We start from the raw sequence: 15,689 nt of genomic DNA, 5'->3' as shown, positions 1-15,689 counted from the left end.
CCGTGATTATCAAAGATGGTGAATGAGAGTTCATGATATCCTTGTGAGAGACCAGATGAGATCTTAAATTCTCTCAATCCTGAATATTTTCCATTAATTTCGATCTTTTCAGTTTTCTGTAGGTTTCTCTTATCCACATAGTATGAGAGTGTGACATTCTCATCTTCCTCAATATCGACTTGAATCTGCATGATTTCCTTGAAGCTGAAGACATTAGGACCTTCATATTTGAATTTCATTGATGGTGGAATAGTAATCTTGACATCAACTTTTGTTGGATCAGACTTAGATATTTCTTTGCTTGGATTGGAATCATATTCATCTGTTGCCCAAATCAAGAGTGGCAAGTTACCTGTTTTCGTTGATGATGTTTTGAAAGTGAAAGGAATTTCTTGATTTTCATCGCCACTAGATTCATAGACATCAACTATTAATTCAGTATCACGACCATCTTCCAAGGCGACCAAAGAAAAAGATTGGTTTACCTGCATCCAAATCTGTAAGATAGAATGTGCCTGTGATATCTTCACCGACTTTATAGAAAGCCTTGTTAACTTTTGGATTAGAAACAATAGGTTTGTTCTTAATGAAGAAGTTAATATCTATCGGATATGATGACTCTTGGTTGTATCTTGAAAATGCTTTGCAATAAATTGTATTGTATCCATATAACATTGTTGGTTGTATTTGGACTGAAGCTTCAAACTCTTTGCCACTTGATGTAACGCTATAATAATTAAATTGATCTCCAATTTGTTTCGTGCATTGGGAGTCAGAATAGAACTTAATTATTGCTTCTTGGTCTGCATAAACAATACCTTTTATGAGAATTGATGATCCCTTCTGATAGAATTCTTTAAGTTCATTCATGAAAATATGAATGGCTGGCTCGAATGTTATTGGTAAAGTCTTTGAATAATCCTTTGACTTGTAATTGTCTTCTTTCTCATTTGCTGATGGGCTTTGATCTGTTGTCATGAAGAATTTAAATTCAATCGAACTGCTATCTGTATCAGGAATAAATAATGTGATTGTCTTGCGTTGGCCTGATGTTCCTGTTGAACTTTCAATTTTGTTATTTTCCGGATAAAGAAGTTCATCATCATGTTTTACGAAGACGTATAATCTCTTGTCAACATCGAAATCATCGAATTCGACTGTAGCTTCAATTTTTCCGTCAGAAACACCTGATTCTTGTGAGAATGTAACACCAGTGATCTTTGGCTTGTTGACAACAACGATTGGGAATGGTGTGTAATCTGTTGTTTCCTGATGTGAATCTGTTACTTTAACAATAATCTTTGGATCAATTGTAGCATAAGTGATTTCTTCTGGAAGCTTGAAGGAAAGTGAATTGACATCATGATTTCCATTACTTGTGTAATCTTTGAATGCTGCTGAAATTCCATTGATGTATGCCTTAATTGTGCCTGTTGTCTCATCAACGATGTCATAACTAATTTTAATCTTGTCATCATTACCAAAAACGTTAGAAGATGGGAATATGAGTGTTACATTTGGTGGATATGTCAAGAAAATATTAATTGGAATTGTTCCTGATTTAGTATATGGTTCTGGATTTTCTCCTTGTGGAGTGTCAGTGTTCTGTAACCAACCTGTAATTGTTACAGATGTTTCACTCTTAATAAATGGAAGCTGAATTTCTGTTGAGAACGATGTTGGGTATTGACTTGTCCAGAACATAACACTTTGTGGTTCAGCGTTATTTATCTTGTAAAATGCAAAGATTTTTGTATTTTGCCTGTTATCAAATCCATATGTCAAACTTAATTTACCTCCTGGTTTGGCAGTTTGAACGGATGAAGAGAAGGATGATATTATTGGTGGATTTCTAACTGTCAAAACGATTTGGATTCTTTGTGATATTGTATTTCCACTATTATCTTTGAGATAATAGTATACTGTCATTGAATCAACTGATTCATCTGCTCGAACTGAATCAGTATATTCTGCATTGCCGGTGTATTCTGCAACGTAAGTTTCGACATTATTCTGTCTTCTATAAATTGTGTATGACTTCTCAGTTGTTACCTTTAAGTTGATCTTGAAGGTCTCTCCGCCTGATTTAACTTGATCATAAGTGACTTCGAGTGTTGGGATGTTATTAAGAGTGAATGGTGCACTAGCTTCGTTGGATTTCTGATTGCCTTGTAATGTTATAAGATCAGCATTGTTTGTGTCTGCAAGAATGAAATAGATGTTGACTTGTCCAGATGGATTTCCTGGTAATCCTTGAACTGGAACATTGACTTCATTCGATCCACCGTTAGATTGAGTTTCGCCAGTGACCTGATATGAATGATCACCAACTTTCTGGTAGATATATAATTTCTTTTCATTATCATAATCGGTGTATTTGATTGTGGCTGAAACTTCATCGTCATCATCGCCTGATGTCTTGCTCAATTTAACTTCACCGATCTTTGGTTTGTTCTTGTATTCGATAAGGCACCTGTAGCGAGATTTGTCAAGTGCTTCAACACCATAGTCATCAACTGGATAATAGTTAAGATAGTACATACCTCTTGGTAAGTCTTGTGGGATTTTGACTGTTGCAGATGACTCTCCACCAACAAAGTTCTCGTATCTGTAGTCTTGATTGCTCAAATATGTTTTATTCAAGTAGAACTTGATATTGCCCTTGGAATCATCGGTAACTGAGAATTTGATTGTGATTGGATCTTCATATCCAAATGAACCAGAAACACAGTTTGAACTGATAGCAGGTGGATCGGTGACAGTGATCTTCTTGACAACAACTTCTGATTTGACTTTTCCTTGTTCGTCATTCTTAGATTCAACTGATTCGACCCAAATAGAAATTGGGAAATCAGCCTTGGATTCGGCCTGAACAATATAGTTGCATGAGAAGCCAACATCAGCATTATTTGATGAGCCGGACTTGCATTCATATGGAGAACCGCCTTCTTCTTGAACGAAGACTTTAAGTGGTTTGTTATCAACATCACGGAAGGTGCCTGAGATTAGAATTGTTCTGTCGCTCTCTTTTGGTGTATTAGAGATGGCTAACGTCTTCGTAAGTTCATCAACTGAGATTGTTGGAACATTTCTGATGTAAAATGTGTATGATTTAGAATTAGATGATTCCAAGTCGTAGTTGTCGACAACTTTTGCAGTGAGTGTGTGTGCTTTGTTGTTAGAATAAGTGCATGTTGAAGGAATTACAATAGATGTTGATACTGTCGCATATGACTCGCCGTCTGGTGTTTGATATGTTGTTAAGGTGTTCTGTAGATTTGTAACATCTACATCATCAATCTTGTATTTAATTGTTCCTGAGAGATCATCCTTGATCTTGAGTGTGAATGGAATTCTATCGGAAGAAGTGTAATAACTGCTTCTAGTAACTGTCAATGATGTGACTTCTGGGCGATATGTACTAATAATTTCCGCTGAAACTTCATTTGAATTTGAGTGTGCCGTCTTTGGATAGACGGATTCTGACAAGCTGGAGATAAAGAATACAACATTTTGTTTGCCTGGTTTAGGATATCTTAAACTTCTTGTGATTTGTTGTGTATTTTGTTCTGGAACTGATATGAAATCAAACTTCTGAATATCTGATCCAATCTTAGCATAAAGATAAAGTTGCTTACCCTTATCAATATCATCATATCTTGCAACGAATTCTCCTGTTGAAAATGGATCATGAATATTAGTACCAGTAAATTGAACGCTCACTAACTTCGGTTCATTTAAGATTCTGAAGTCTAAGGTTGTCTCTTTCGATGTTGATTCATATTGGTCCATGGCAACGATTGAAAGATGATGATCGAAACCGGCTGACCAATTTAGTCCCGTCAATGGAATATTTATTCTATAGTCTGCCCATGAAATTTCTTTGTATTCATTCTTATCGATCTTATATAAGCATTTAAGACTTGTTGTGTCTTCATCTGAAGCAGCTGTAACTTTGTATGATAAAATCTGTGAGTTATTGAACTCCTTTCCAAAGAAATCTGGGCTAAGAGTGAAAATAGGAGCTTTTGTAATGCGCAATTGAATTTGTTGTGATTTAACAACAACATTATTTGAGGTCAAGACTTGGAATGTGCAATCAATGAGTCTTTCTGTCTCATCACTAACAGTCGTTGTGACGACAAAATCTTGTCGAGCGCCTGTTGGTGTGTAGAGCTCTGATCTGGCAGTGGATCCGTCAGGCATGACGAGAGCGAATCTAATCTGTTCATTGTTATCTGTTTCAAGGAATTGACCAAGTAATCGGATGATATCATTTGCCTGATAAGCTTTCTTTTCAAAGTGAATATCAAAAACTTCAGTTTGGAATTCCATTGTAAATGTACGATTGTACCATTCTGAAGATCTTCCAAGATTATTGATAGCTCTGATAGCTAATTTATATGTGCCAGATCTTAATGTTCCCAATTGTAAAACTTTGCTGTAGGTTGCATCTCTCACACCTGTTCCAACTCCTAAAACATAGGGTTCTTTAATTGGATCTGTGGCAATAAAATCATCCTTGTATATTTCGATAGAAATGTCACCGGGAGTGTCCGACATAACTGTTGCTCTAATATCCAGTGAATCATGTTGGTTGTAAGGTTGGGACTTGATCGCAGTGGTAACTTCAAGTTCAGGCTGTGTTGAGCGTGTTACTTTAAATTTAACTTCATTGGATGAAAATTTTTGGCCATTCTTGGTGTATTCAAGTTTATAAGTGTATTCTGTTGATGTTCCTGAAGGATTTAGTTTATATGTATATCTATCGAACGGCATATTTCCATTAAAAGATAATTTTTTGGTCCATTCTCCATTACCTTCTTTGAAATATGCGTCGTATGGTTGATATTTTTCAGCAATTCTCATCCATGTTGGAACTTGAATTTCTCCAGTCAAGTCTCCTGCGAAAACTGTACCGTCTGTGAAAACTTCTAATGGGTATCTCATGATGAAATAGATACGAATTGCACAAACAACGGTTCTACCCTTTGGAGCTATTTTGTTTTCCCATGAATATGATGAGACTGGGTCATCATCCGGTGTTGCACCTGGTCCAACTACAGACTTATCACCTTCAAATTTCATGAAATATCTTTTGTCATCATCATTACTATCAAGAACTCCGTACCAATAATTATCTGGTTTAATGTAATTTGTTTCTTTATTTGTGTGGTCAATTGCCATCTTTTGCCGTGGCTTTTCTGATTTAGAAGCTGAGATTGTGTATATATCCTGACCTTCTAGTGGTTGGAAAATGTTTGAATTGCCATTTCCTGTATTAAAAGTAAAATCTGCATAAACTCCAAGTGAAAATGTCTTTTCTTCTTCACCAGGATTGGTTATTTTGTATAATATATAAGCATCATCATCTGTAACCTTTTGAGTTCCAAGTTCTAAAATTAAACCATTGCATAAAGTAGTTGTCATGTTTGAAGGAACACAGATTTGGTCGCCAACAACAAATTTAACAAATACACCACTGTTACCGTATGTAATTGGAGTTTTTTGATTATTAAGTGTGTGTTCAATGTCGTAATAACCCCATACCTGTGTCCAACTTGAAAAATTATAAGAGGGATTTGGTTTAACCAATTTAATCTCTGACAAAATATGCTGTTGCAGGAAGAACAAAAGCATAAAGATCAATTAAAAAAAATGAGCTGGCATTTCAAATTGAAAGGGAATCGAGAATTGAATAAATATTCAATTAATTATTGAAAAATATATGAGACTGTATTGAAAATACAAGCAGTACTATTATATAGATGAAGATATCGATATTTAGATTTCAAATTGAATAATAACTCAAAAAATACATTGAATTTTTCAAAACAAAGTTTTTGTATTAAATGAATTTTATTAGCAATAACTAATAATGATGTTTTTAGGATAATTTATTACTGCATGGAAGTTTAAATTGAATTAAACTTCTCAAAATCGATATTTATAAAAAGTTAGTACACCACAGTATATCAATGTGTACATAAATTTAATTTTTCAACCGTTTTTTATTCTCAAAAAATGATGGTTAAATTATGACACATGGTTTTATCCATATTTTGGCTCATTTATTCATTATTTTAATTAATATGATATAATGTAATAGGGTTAATCGATTTTAAAGCAAACACTATTGAAAAAAACGATAAATTGCCACGGAAATTGTTTATCTAAGTGATAATATACAAATTATTGAGTTAATGAAAATCTTGCCATAAAATACTGTTTACTCTTTTTTCTAATTTTTGGAAACAGTAATGAAAAGTACAATCTTTTTCCAATCTATTAGCAGTACTTTAATATATTACATGTGTCCTATATTTCTATATAATAATTATACTCAATATTCTTGTCATTAATAAAATTTCTAAATTAAAATGAGATATAAGCTTGCAATTTATTCATTATAATTACCGATGTACAATTCGATAATTTTATGCGGTCAAATTGAAATAAAATTGAAATTAGAAGGATTCAAAACTTATTTTCTTGGTTCTGTGCATCCATTATAGAAGTCTTTGTAAATCATCACTAATTTATATAATTAAGCCAATTTTTTTTTCTGAATGCAATAAATTCTTCAAATTTTAGAAACTTTTCTTATCTACGTGATATTTGAATATGTATCATAAGTTATGTAAAAATTCCTATTGGCGAGTAATTTTGTCAATGCATTTTCGAGATCCAAAATTTCGAATTTTAATGTGTGTTTTCGGTAGGTGTAATCTGGATCTTATGGAAATATAGGAGTAATGTTGCAATATTATTAGATTTAACGAAATTGATTTTAAATTGAAAAATACTGGAGATCAATTGAAAATATGAACAATGATACAACACAAGACAGTTGCCGATTGAAGTCAAGAATTATATTGTACAAATGTCTACTTTCATTTCAGGCTAAAAGAGAAGAAAATAAAGGATCTGTAACCCTAGGAAAAAAGGAGAAGCATGGCACTTTTCATTTGATTTCCTTTCATTTAAACAGTGACGTGTAATTTTAAACAATAAAAGAAGTACTCTCTTCTTTTCTTAGTTTTTGCCATTTAGGAAACTCAAAAATTGACAAACAAAAAAAATTCTGATCATAAAATGAAACTATTAAATATTGGTTATATTTCATTTGACAAATAATGTCAAATCTATTGTCAGAATGTCATCATGATTGAATAGTTTAAATTTATGTTTGTCTTTTTACTCTCGTTTACTCTATCTACAGTAGAAGAGGATATTGAAATGTATGCTAATACAGAATTTGATCCCCCTCTGCATCTTGGAAGTAAATTATCAAATCGAAAAGCTCTTGGTGATACTATTGATGTAGATGCAATTCAAAAAATCCTTTCAAGTAGAAGAATACCAGTAACTGAATCTGACTTATTTACAAGAAAGCCTTTCAGATTAATCTTTGATTATGATGATGCTGTCTCCGGAGCCGACAATTTTCAATGTAAATATGTTGGCCAAGAAATAGCATGGTCATTAAATCCTCAATATACCTGCAAAGAAGAAGATATACTTACAGATCAGAAAAGAGAATCTCTTATTCAAACTCTTAAAAACGTCGAAAAATTTATTTCGAAATTCCTTAAAATAAGGCATTCTAAGATGACTCTTACACCATATTTTTATGGTGTAGATAACTATTTCAACCCACCAAAGAAAGAATTCGATGTTGATCACTATGTTGTGGTCTCTGTTCGCTCATTTTCAGGATTTACCATTGCCGGATCATTAGTTACAGCTCATGATAACAAAACCCTTCGTCCTTTACAGTCCTCTATCTTTATAAATCCAAGATATATCCCATCTGTACCTCAAGACTTCGATTCTATCCCTCGTAACTACTTCAACACCCTCTTCCATGAGTGTATGCACTCACTTGGATTGATAAATGATGATTACTACCTTTGGTTTGACAAAAGAACAGGAAAAACTTATGATGCAAAGTCTTTCATTAACTATTTCCATGTTGATAAGTACAATAAGACATTCCTTCAATTGTGCTCTCCGAAAGCTACAGAAGTTGCCCAGAAACTTCTAAAAAGAAAAACGAATTGGGCTGGTATCAAACAATGCTTAGAAATGGAAGATAACGGTGGTCCAGGAACAATATACTCCCATCCGAAGGCTACAATCTTCAGACAGGACCTCATGACAGGAACTGCTCCAATTGATGGAAAATTATCACCAGTTCTATGCGCATTAATGGATGACATTGGCTTCTATACAGTTAACTGGAATGTCTGTGAAAGACTGTCATGGATTGACTCCTATTTTTACACAGATAAAGAAATTCATAAAATGTCTGAGAAGCCAGCAAGAAGCGCGTTCCCTGCTTCGCATTATTACAAGCCAAACTCTTCATTCCTTGCACACGATTTACGAGGATACACTGCTTGGGTCGATATTAAGAAATACGACACAGAAAAGGACGAAAAGGATATTGTAAGGTACAAAGATCTTTATATCCCAGAGGACAAAATAATTGGAAGTACAGCTACATATGATTACTCTTTAATTAAGAATCCGAAAATTACATGTTTGAAGAACCAATGGGCCATGGCAGTCTACAATGGAACAGGCGTTATGGGAATGTGCTCGGAGTCATCGCTAGGCAAAAATGGCGTGTTTACATTTAAAGATTTGAACGGAACTACTCATACATGTAAGAAATCACAAGAAGTTAAGGTCGGAGACTATATTTATTACTGTCCAGATACAGATCTCATCAAGAAAGTTATTGATTTCCAAAAGAAACTTGGAGCTCCATTCAGAGGCAATCTTATGATGGGAGATAAGATTTTCATCATTGTCGTATCTTGTGTCTTAGTTACATTAATTATTGTTGCTATGGTTTTCGCTTATTGCATCTACATGAAGAAGAATAAGACAAATCCATCAGCAATTTTAGAGCTTTCTGATAACAAGGCACCTCTTGTATAACTTTATTTCTGTTTTTCGGGAAATAAACAATATATTTGTATTAAAATTTTAATTTTTTAAAAAATGAAAAACTGCTTTATCCTAAAAGGATGTTATAACTTTAATATATTAATTGTTTTGAGGTGATCGTACCTTCTCGCATTAGAATTAGCAATATTAAACAATTTATTCATTTAAATTCCAGTTTAAATGCTTTAATCCCTTGATAACGTTCAAATAGGAGGAAATACAATACCATAGCTTCAAATGAATAATTTCATTGAATTTTCGATGATAATTTTCTATCATTTTTTGGATATTGATTATATATTGTGTAGTTCTTTGGTACATTCAAAGTTTCACAAAGAGGACATTACGCACAAAGAAATAAAAACTTCCAAAATATCAATACAAAAAAATATTATTCTTTAATTTCATCCGTTGATAAGGAAATTTTTCCTTTTAGTTTTGTATAGATGATCACTATTACAATAATTGTTACCAAAACTACTGTTGTGGTCATTGCAATAACAATCCAGGCCCATGTTGGTAATGGTTTATTTGGTGCATTTTCATTTATTTCATCTTTTCCTTCTCCTTTTCCTCCTTCTTTTCTTCCTTCTTCTTTTTCTTCCATCCATTTTAATAGCAACTTGATGGATTCTTCCCTAACGCTCATCAACGATATAGAATCACTATCATTGGGATCGTGTATATCATCGCAATGAAATCCATCATTTATACTAAAACTATAGATGGATTTTGAGGTGTCATTACGTTTCATTGTCAATTCAGACCACGAATCATAGTGAGAATTAGTATAAACTACTCTTGTCACGTTTGGATTATATCCTCCATACTTTTCATTGAATTTATCAGGATCAGGTTGTTTTCCAAATATATTTTGACAAAAATCACTATAATATTGTATTGTCAATAAGTTGCTCTTCAAAAGACCTGAAGCCGAATAGAACCATCCAAACTCATTGCACATCATATAAGCCCAGCCCCTTGAAGCTTTATTTGGAGAGTCGACAGATGTATTTTTGAGTCCATTTGGATATAATTCTAAAAATTTATCCATACCAAGAAGATATGATGTAGTTGCCATAACTCCAATGACTTCATCACTGTCCGATGTATCAATTTCTTTTAATGAGTCGCACATGTCCAAGATGATTTGGTTCCAAGCTTTATATTGATTTCCATAAGTGTAAGCATAACTGAACATATCTAAGAATTCAAGTGAATGACTGACAAATTCTTCCGGATTAGGAACTCCAAACATCATCATCAATTCTTCAGTTTTATCATTTTGGAGTAAAGCAACTTTTTCAATTGTTTTATATGCATTCAAAACATTTTCATAGCAACCGTACTCCATGAAATCTTCTGCTTCATGTTTATCATATTCAGAAAAATTAAGTTTAGCAAAAATAGGAGCAGAAGATGCCCAACTTCCTAGTGCTAATTCTGGATGCTTCTGACGGAACCATGAAGAAAGAGATCCGGCATATGAACCTCCAATCATCAATGCCTTTCATTTTAATGGATCTTGGCAATATATTTGCTTCATTTGAGAAATAAAATTGGCTAAATCTTCAATTGCTTGGTCAACGGTTAAGTACTTTAGGTTCTCTAATTCCAAATTTCCATGTGGTATTGAATCTCCGAAGTATCTATGTTCTAATGCCAAAATCACAGATTTAGATTGATTTGCAATATGTAAAACTCCATGTTTAATTGAAGATTCAGAGAGTGGAGCCTCTCCACCTATGTACACAACTAAATTCTCTGATTTTTTAGAATAATTTGTGTTAATGTAATATTTTTGCTTAAATGTTTCGTCAAGGTTAGAGAAATGATCAAGTTTTTGGTCGAACCACATTTGTCCCCCAACATTGATATCATCAAAGTTAATTTGTCTAAAGAAAATTAACAAAAATGCCATTTATCTAAAAATAAAATCTTCTGCCCTCACAAATTCACAAAATTGAAAAGAGATTACTATAATTTTCAATTGTGTATTCAAATTTTGTGTGTAAAAATAATTGTCTGTAAATCCGCAAAATATAATTAATACATCACATGATTGAAGGTATATAATTTTAATTCATTATCTACCTTAATTTTCCAAACATTCAAATCATTTGAAAACATTTTATGGTCTCGTTTTTCATTAAAATCATGAACCTGAAACTTTTTGTAGGTATTTCAACTTAACATTCAAGCATTATTTTTCTGAGCCTTTCTCAGAAAAATTTTGTCGTAAATTGTTAATATTTCTGAGTGAATTGAAAATTCATTTGAAACATTATGATAAAAATGCATGGCAATATGTATAATTTAGAAAATTCGCACCAGTCAAACTTTTAACCAGTTGTGCGAAGCGACTCAAAAACATAGGAAAAGTATAATTCTCTAATAAAAGATTATGTTTGCTTCTGTTATCAATCAGCATTTGAATCAAAAGTAATCGTATGTAAGAGAATTTGTTTTGAGATTTTATTGTTCACAATGTATCACAGGCAAGTTAAGTCAATGATTTATGAAGGTTATGATATTGTGTGTTCATAGTGTATCCAAAAGCCACATATTTATGGTTTAATCCGACAAAACTTCTTCATAGAAAAATTTAGAGGCTCAAAATTTCCTTTTTTACGAGAATAGATTCATTTTCACTCAGTTTAAATATACCCAATATATACCTTAGTCTATATGGATATATATTGTTATAAATTACTTCCTCATTGGCTTTTTAGATGACGAGGTAGAGGCACTTAAACTATCATATAATATGAGAGCTTTGTCAAAATAACGAAAGCAAGACTGTGAGACCTAAATAATTTTGAAGTTGTATATAATTATATTTATATGAACCGAATTGCTTTAAAAAAAAGGAGTGAGTTCCTCTGACGTTGAGACTGTACTATTTTGACAATTAGTATTTTGTTGTTTTCCTTAATTAAATGGACCTTTATATCAATGCAAAACAATTAATTTATTAACTTTTGAGATTTATTGTTGAAAAACTTTGATTGCATTCAAAACCCAAATAAAAAACAAAATCATTGCCTCCTTGATATAATATCATATATCAGATGAATACTCCTTACTATTCCCATTATAGATTATCCAAATCACATAAATTCATGTGATTTTTCTGAATTCAATATATAATTTGAATAACTCATAAATATAATGAATATATAGATAAAGTATTATGTATTTTTGGTATTTAAATCTGATTCTTTGCAGAATATAAATTCAATGAATTAAATATATGTAAATTGCCACATAAATGTAATTAAATATTATATAATTGAATTTATAATGAGTTTAGTTTATCCAAACTTTCAGAAATGAAATTATTGAATTTCAAATCTAACTCGACATACTAATTCCAGCATATAAGATCTGGATAAATTTTAAATCCTGATACACTTTATCTGGTCTAGTCCAAATCTATTAAAGTCTACTTGATAGTTCCAATGAAGAGCTTTTATGTTTTTTAAAATCCTTAATATCAAATTTGTGAATATCTTCTGTACTCGAAAGAAATCATCATTTTCCTTATGTTTTTATTAGTTCTAGTTACTGTTCTTGCTTTTTCAATGAAAAGAAACTTGTGTTATATGTGATAATCACAGATATAAGTCAGTATTTGATGTAAACTATTTCACAGCCAACAATGTGAAGTTTATTCAGCTATTCAGATTACTGCACACCAAAGAGAATAATAAAGTCTAGGATAGAAAGGCAGAGATAAAGCAATAGAATTCAAAATCGCAAACAAAAAAATCATATACTTTTACATTTATTTATGGATAAAAATTGCTTTTATGATTGAATATAATAATGCTTTGATTGGGCGGTGAATACACGTGTGATATAGCAACACTTATATGTTAAAAGCACACATCATTCACATTTCTTGTTGATGATGTAGCTAATTATTTGCAAACTGTAGTAATTCATTTATGCAAATATTTTTGAATGACAAATAAAGTTATTACCAAAACAATGCCTATATAATAATTTTCATCCTCGTTTTAGACAAAGCATTTGTCATTTATGGAAGCTCACATGCAGGTATGGAATGGTACTCAATTCCCTGTTTTACCGTAGTTGTCAGAAAGTGATGACATCCTTTAAGGGTGTACTTACATCTTTCTGACACGCTCAGATAATATCATCATATCTTTAATTTAATGGCAAAAGAGTATAATAGCCGTGTTAGAAACTAAGCAGTGATAAATAATAACTTTTCCCGACAAAAAATATTAACTTTTTATTATAGAAAATTGGGATATAAAGCTTGGATGTCAAAAAAATTGAGAACATGTCAGAAAGTGGTAAATGCACCCTAAAAAAATTCATTTTCATACAAAAATATAGCTATAATTTTATATCGAAAGAAAGATAAAGAGAATAATGTTACATAAAACAAACAAATAAAAACAAAAACAATAAAAAAAAGCAAATCATATTTCGAAAATTGGCTTATCCATCTCTGGCTGCAACAAATACTGGTGAATAGAGAAAATAAGAGGTCCAAACTCATTCTGTCTCAATGTTGCCTGCTCAACGTGTTGGAACAAGTTAGTTAGAGGATCATCTTCCTGCTTAAATAACAAAGAAGCGTTCTTCATCTTCATGAACCACCAAATGTCATTTACAATGTCGAAAGCGTTTTCTTGTGAAAGAATAAGAGGAGAAACAATGCCTGGCTGCCATTCCTTTACAATTGGCTCATCAATCATGCCACGCATCAGCCATGTACTTAATACTTCTTCACTGAAATTTTCTGGGAAAACGGTTTTGGCGGTTAAAATGATGGCGTTTGGATCTAAAAAGTGTTTTAGAGCTGTTATCTGGAGTCTCGATGCGAATTGGCAGTCTACAGGGAATGTTTCAACGTTGAAGAAGTCGGTGTCTAAAAGAGAAATCAAAGTTTTGACAATCTGTCCGAAATCTTGAAGATTTGGAGGAAGTTGTTCCATTATAGACTTCGGAATCTTCTTAAATATTTCTCGGAATGATTTGTACTGCTCTGCGATCTCTCCTCGTGGTTGAGTCAAATATTCCGAAAATAGTGAGTCGCCGTGTCTCTTTGGGTCCAATAATGTGGAGCAGACACGATCTGCGAATGGCCTGTTCTGTTGGTCAGAGTTGAAAAGCAATAATAACGCTTCTGAGAAAAACTCGCAATTCCAGAACGTTTTGAGCAGCCTGGGTGTTATAAACTCGGCTATTGAGATATCGTGATTACGTGGAGTGATAAAAGCGTGTAAAAGTGACAATGAAAATTTCGGATCTCGTTTTACGAAGAAATCTGCATTTAAGTGGCAGTTAAAGATTTCTCCTGTCTCCTGTGATAGACATAGCGTGGCCTGGTCGTTGAGAGATGACATTTTGTGCATTTGGAGGCAATTATCTGGCATTGCCGTTGAAAAAGAGGCTCTAACACGATCGGCCTTGTCGAGAAGGAAGCATGTGATCATTCCTTTCGGTGCAGTAATGATGTAAAAACCATTATTGCACATAACAAAAGGAATTTTCGTAGTTGGGAAATCGGAAACGTTCAGAGGATCATACTGTAAGCATGAGTCTTCTAATTCTTGGGTTGTAGTGAACTTTTCGAAGAGGGATGGATCAGATTTTGGCGGAAGATCGATGTAGTCAAGAGTTATCTCAGCCTTTAATGACGAGAAAGGTAGTATGATCGTTAATTTGTTAGAAGAAGTATGGATAATCATTCTTTGGCCGCATTTCTGGAAAGACATATGTTTTACTGAAGCTGAGAAAGCTTTAAATTCAGTATTGCATCCCAATTCGATATTACTAGGTAAAATACATGTTTTTGGATATAAATCTGTTTTTGTTCGATCTGAAAAAACTAAATTGTTTGTAGTTGGATCAAATTGAACCATATATGTATGGTGTGTTGCCCCTTTCATTCCTGTATTAAACCACATGAAATGTTCGTGATTCCTTCTGAAATTTATGGTAAATGATGACGAAATTGGATCATAGTTAAATTCGTAAGTGCTAATAATTGGATTTTTGTCTTTGTCGTATTTTAGATGAAGAAAAACTGGGTTATCCGGGGAATAAGCCCACGATACATATTGTGGTGTATTTGTTTTCATAGTTACGGGTAATTCTGCTGTCTTTGAAACTGCATTGATGAATATTGCCCTGTAAAATGGTCGTGGATCAATACCATCGCCAAATCCTTGTAAAACAACAAGGAACCATTTTTTGCCGGGCATTGCAGATGCACTCACTATACGTTCGGTAAATCTTGTCTCGTATATTTTCGAAATTGTTGAATAGTCATTTGATTGAATCAAAACATCAGTAAACTGATTTCTAACTATGAATAGAGAGTTAGAGCTGTTTCCAAAGTCAGCAATATAGAACTTAGATCCAATCGCTGGCTTTTTTTGCAGGCGCTTTCCACTGATTGATAATGAAAAAGGGCCTTGCATTTATTTTTCGTTGTTTAGAAAAAAAAAATTCAATCAACAAAAATGTCAAATCAGTCAAATCCAATAAATATTTTAAAATATTAAGCAGCATGTGTTTTCGGATCTTTGATTTTTTGGATTGATTTCAGATGAAGAGATTGCAAATCATTGAAAGAGAATCCAAAATGAATAGCTCATAGTATAAGTTTTCGAACCAGTTGATTCATATCTTCATTCCCAAACCTTGTATATTATGTTGGTAATCATATTGTAATCAAATTTAATGCT

The 15,689-nt window shown here is 32.7% G+C and overlaps 5 protein-coding genes across 5 annotated transcripts, besides 2 other annotated features; 1 reads left to right on the top strand and 4 right to left on the bottom strand.

Moving 5' to 3' along the window:
* Positions 1–441: 441 nt before the first annotated feature.
* Positions 442–5,640, bottom strand: TVAGG3_0259420 (uncharacterized protein; the record flags this gene model as incomplete). Its single annotated transcript, XM_001328015.2, has 1 exon — positions 442–5,640. The coding sequence occupies one exon, from the start codon at positions 5,638–5,640 to the stop codon at positions 442–444; it is 5,199 nt and encodes a 1,732-aa protein (XP_001328050.2).
* Positions 5,641–7,185: 1,545 nt separating this feature from the next.
* On the top strand, positions 7,186–8,987 carry TVAGG3_0259410 (regulation of choline O-acetyltransferase protein; the record flags this gene model as incomplete). Its single annotated transcript, XM_001328016.1, has 1 exon — positions 7,186–8,949. The coding sequence occupies one exon, from the start codon at positions 7,186–7,188 to the stop codon at positions 8,947–8,949; it is 1,764 nt and encodes a 587-aa protein (XP_001328051.1).
* Positions 8,988–9,349: 362 nt separating this feature from the next.
* TVAGG3_0259400 (serine-type peptidase protein) lies at positions 9,350–10,459 on the bottom strand (the record flags this gene model as incomplete). Its single annotated transcript, XM_001328017.1, has 1 exon — positions 9,350–10,459. The coding sequence occupies one exon, from the start codon at positions 10,457–10,459 to the stop codon at positions 9,350–9,352; it is 1,110 nt and encodes a 369-aa protein (XP_001328052.1).
* A 9-nt stretch (positions 10,460–10,468) lies between these two features.
* Positions 10,469–10,879, bottom strand: TVAGG3_0259390 (serine-type peptidase protein; the record flags this gene model as incomplete). The annotated part of the gene is made up of 1 exon (XM_001328018.1): positions 10,469–10,879. One exon carries the CDS (start codon positions 10,877–10,879, stop codon positions 10,469–10,471), a length of 411 nt encoding a protein of 136 aa, XP_001328053.1.
* A 2,391-nt stretch (positions 10,880–13,270) lies between these two features.
* Positions 13,271–13,299: a mobile genetic element.
* Positions 13,271–13,299: a terminal%2Cinverted (terminal inverted repeat of tvBac_53III transposon ID:TVAGG3_0259380).
* Positions 13,300–13,340: 41 nt separating this feature from the next.
* Positions 13,341–15,440, bottom strand: TVAGG3_0259370 (uncharacterized protein; the record flags this gene model as incomplete). The annotated part of the gene is made up of 1 exon (XM_001328019.1): positions 13,413–15,422. One exon carries the CDS (start codon positions 15,420–15,422, stop codon positions 13,413–13,415), a length of 2,010 nt encoding a protein of 669 aa, XP_001328054.1.
* Positions 15,441–15,689: the final 249 nt, after the last annotated feature.

The sequence above is a fragment of the Trichomonas vaginalis genome, chromosome V, assembly GCF_026262505.1.
Source record: "Trichomonas vaginalis G3 chromosome V, whole genome shotgun sequence".
Taxonomy (NCBI): Eukaryota; Parabasalia; order Trichomonadida; family Trichomonadidae; genus Trichomonas; species Trichomonas vaginalis.
This window is presented reverse-complemented; position numbering and strand designations above follow the sequence as displayed.